Source organism: Elephantulus edwardii, unplaced genomic scaffold (assembly GCF_000299155.1).
Source record: "Elephantulus edwardii isolate Elephantulus edwardi_28Jun2011 unplaced genomic scaffold, EleEdw1.0 scaffold00032, whole genome shotgun sequence".
In the NCBI taxonomy this organism is placed as follows: Eukaryota; Metazoa; Chordata; class Mammalia; order Macroscelidea; family Macroscelididae; genus Elephantulus; species Elephantulus edwardii.
The window spans coordinates 12,208,285-12,211,662 of NW_006399782.1; the positions used below are offsets into that span (position 1 = coordinate 12,208,285).

General features: G+C 42.8%; 1 protein-coding gene across 1 annotated transcript; it reads left to right on the top strand.

The window, feature by feature from the left end:
• Nucleotides 1–656: 656 nt before the first annotated feature.
• LOC102869819 (cytochrome c oxidase copper chaperone-like) lies at nucleotides 657–3,378 on the top strand. Its single transcript, XM_006884257.1, has 2 exons — nucleotides 657–763; nucleotides 3,294–3,378. The coding sequence occupies exons 1-2, from the start codon at nucleotides 657–659 to the stop codon at nucleotides 3,376–3,378; spliced, it is 192 nt and encodes a 63-aa protein (XP_006884319.1).

Genomic DNA, 3,378 nt, shown 5'->3' on the forward strand with positions numbered 1-3,378 from the left:
GATCTCTTCCAGTCAGTTGGCCAAGTGGTCGTTCTCCAGATTTCTTGGCACAACTTGGTGAGCACGTCCAGGGCAGCATCTGTTAACGGAAATATGTCAATTGGTATACCATCTATTCCTGGAGCCTTATTTTTTGCCATTTCCTTCAAAGCAGCCTGAACTTCTTCTTTCATCACCATAGGCTTAGTTTGGATTAAATTGTTAAAATTCCTTTTCTCTTATTTTACCTATGTCAGCAAAATATACCAAAAGTCTGCGGGGGTGAAGGGCAAAAGGGTTAAATTTATTTACTGATGAAATGGAGGTTTCACTAGTGATTTCGTCTATTCAGCTTTGTCATTTGTAGCTGGAGGGGGAAAGGCGGAACCAAATTCTCTGCGCCGTCTTCCCGTTAGCACCCTTCCTAAGCTTCCCTAGGTCAAGAAACAAAAACCTTAACCGTTCCCGTCCTGTGCGCCTGCGCAAAAGCGGCGCCCTCCCCCGGTTTTGCTTCAATTTGTTGGCTGCGCACGCGCTGATTGTCCGCAGGCCGCCTCCTAAGGCGTGAGTGAGCCAGCACTTCCTGTCCCATTTAAAGCAACTGCGGAAGTAACGGCGGTCCCCAGAGCACGAAGAGTTTGGAGTGTTTTGTGTCTTTAGCTCTTTCAGCGCGGAAGATGCCCGATCTGTCTGCCGCAAGTCCTGCCCCGTCCGAGTCGCAGGAAAAGAAGCCACTGAAGCCCTGCTGCGCCTGCCCAGAGACCAAGAAGGCGCGCGATGCGTGGTTAGTGTGCAGCCCGGGAAGGGCGGCTGGTAGCGCTGTGCGCCCAGCCCCGCGTGGCCAGGGCTTCTGCCGCCCCTGGGGCTATGTCGTAGTCCTCGTCTGAGACCTCCAGGGCCCTCTGTGTTTCGCCTTTGCGTCCTTCTACGCGCTGTACTCCTTGAGGCACCTACTCAGCCAGGCAGATAGCAGAGGGAAAGGAGAAGTCAGGTTCACCCCATGCTCGCTGCACCTGCTCGTTTACTTTCTTATGCAAAGGATGCGAGTATGTATGTGTCAACTGTTGACCTGAAGGTGTAGAAACAGGTCAAACTCGTTGCATTAAGGGAGCCTAAGAGTGGATACGTGCACCGTTGATTGCTGTGCGGTGCGGATTATTATAAATGGAGTAAGACCAAAGAGGAAATTTCTGCAACGGTCTACGTGTTTCCGCCGCCCTCAACAGCACAGACAGCGCATTTTGTACAGATCTGTATTAGAAAGATAGAGGTTTTGTGTTTTTCTTTTATTAAAAGGCAGATGATACATCAGCTTGTATATGGTTCATGTTGGGTAGTGCATTTGGAGTGGCGTCTAATCCAAAAGCGGCCGCACACTGACCTTTCGAATGCGCAGTCTCCCATGCAATTCACTGCGTCAGAAAACGGCAGTCTCTTTAAAATTTACAGCTTTAGGAAACCTGCTGGAGGGTCAGCTACGTAATGAGATTCCAATTCGACGACTGGGCTTTAATAGTACTTAGAATCGTACATATAGGTTGCTTTCAATCTGACCAATGGTTTTGCTTTCATTTTATATAGCCTCTTGTGGAACACATCTCAGAAGGCATCTTCATACGGCCTGAATGTACATCTTGTTCTTTCACGTCCTTTTTGTCCTTATTTTTAATTGAGAAATCGAGGCATAATGAAGGAATGCAACTAGAAGCTTTGAGTTTTTATCAGTACTTTGGCGATAAATAAAGCTGTGAATTCAGAGAGTATCTAATACTGAATTTGCCTCCACTGTCACGTGTCTTCGAATGGGAAATGACCCGTGGGAGAAGCTGGTGGATTCAAGCCACGTGCCATTTCGGATTGCAGTGCGGTTTTTTTACCATTAAGCCACCAGAGCTCCCTTTGTTATAGTTACAGTTACAGTATTATAGTATTACAGTGACGATAAATGCTTATTGAACCTTAAGGAAGTATACCTTTATAATTAGGAACCTGGGAGTCAGAGTTTGAATCCATGTTCAACAACTTTGTGGCCTTAACACATGTTTAACATAAGCTGTTAAATAGAGATCATTAAAAAAAAAAAAAGTCTGCCTCCAGAAGTGTAGTAAAAGTTAATGATCTAAGCCATATTAAACACCTGAAAAATTATCAGACATTCGTTATGTAATAAATGCCCAGGGAATGTGAACTGTTACCCTGACAAGGCGATTACCCCTGACTCATTACCCTATTTTCAGGCAGTTCTTTCTTGACCTAACTGAAGAATTTAGAAACCAATACCAGTTGCAGGTGATTCCAACTCGCCAGCTGCTCCATGAGGGAAAGATGGGCAGTGATTAGTTATGAGTAGGTTCAGATGGGATGGGATGATAAACAACCTCTAAAAATCTGCTAAAGAGTCAGTGCAATGATTGTTTTGGGTAGAGTCAGTCTCTTTTGTGAACGGTCTTTGACTCTCCCCCATTCCCAGAATGATGACTTTTTCCAAGGACTGGCCCTTGTTGACAACATGCCCAAAGTTATATGAGGTGAAGTTTCACTGTCCTTGCTTTAAGCCGTTTGCATTTCCTCCAAGACATACTTGAATCTTGTACTTTTGGCAGTCCATGAATACAGTGAAAATTCTCCTCCAACACCACAATTCAACGGCATGAAATTCTTCAATTCATTGTCCCAACTTTGATATGCATGGGAATCAGTTGAGAATTCTGTAGTTTGAAAAAAGCAATACTAGAATTAATTTCTTTGTTGAATTCATTGGTTGCCTTAGGCACTTCTGGATTCTCCATATTTATCAAGTCAGGAGTTAGTTGTGGGGTTTTGTTTTTTGTTTTGTTTTTTTTTTTAATTTAGCAATTATAATTCTTTGTTAAAATGAGCTTTTGCCTTAGTAATAAAGCTTAGGGGTTCTTTCACTTTTTAGGTGAATTTTCATAAATGAATAAAAGTCCTTTTATCTTGCTGCTCCAGCGTTTGTTTAAGCGGTTTTGAATTTAGGGCCGAATCAGAATGCTAATTGTTATGACAGCAGGCAAAATTTTAAGCTATTTTCTCCATCCTTTGGTTAATATATTCACTTTGCTTTTCATTATAGGGCAAAATAGGACATCTTTAATAATTTCTTCAAATTAGATTACCCATGCAACTTGTAACTTTTGGCAAGTCCTTATGCGTGTAGTGTTAAAGATAAAACTCTTTTTCTTTAAGAAAGTAATTCAGCTGCATTCCAGCATACTCATCTTCCACCTTACCTATCACAGCTGTGAATGCTTTTTCCAGTCAAGTGCTATAAACAAGAAAATTTTGTTTTCTAGCATCATCGAGAAAGGAGAAGAGCATTGTGGACACCTGATTGAGGCCCATAAGGAGTGCATGAGAGCCCTGGGATTTAAGATATGA

Bases quoted from the DNA above. Each gene is read 5' to 3' on its own strand.
- LOC102869819 (XM_006884257.1), top strand. From the start codon at position 657: ATGCCCGATCTGTCTGCCGCAAGTCCTGCCCCGTCCGAGTCGCAGGAA. The intron at 764-3,293 runs GTTAGTGTGCAG...TTTGTTTTCTAG, and splicing joins AAGAAGGCGCGCGATGCGTG to CATCATCGAGAAAGGAGAAG.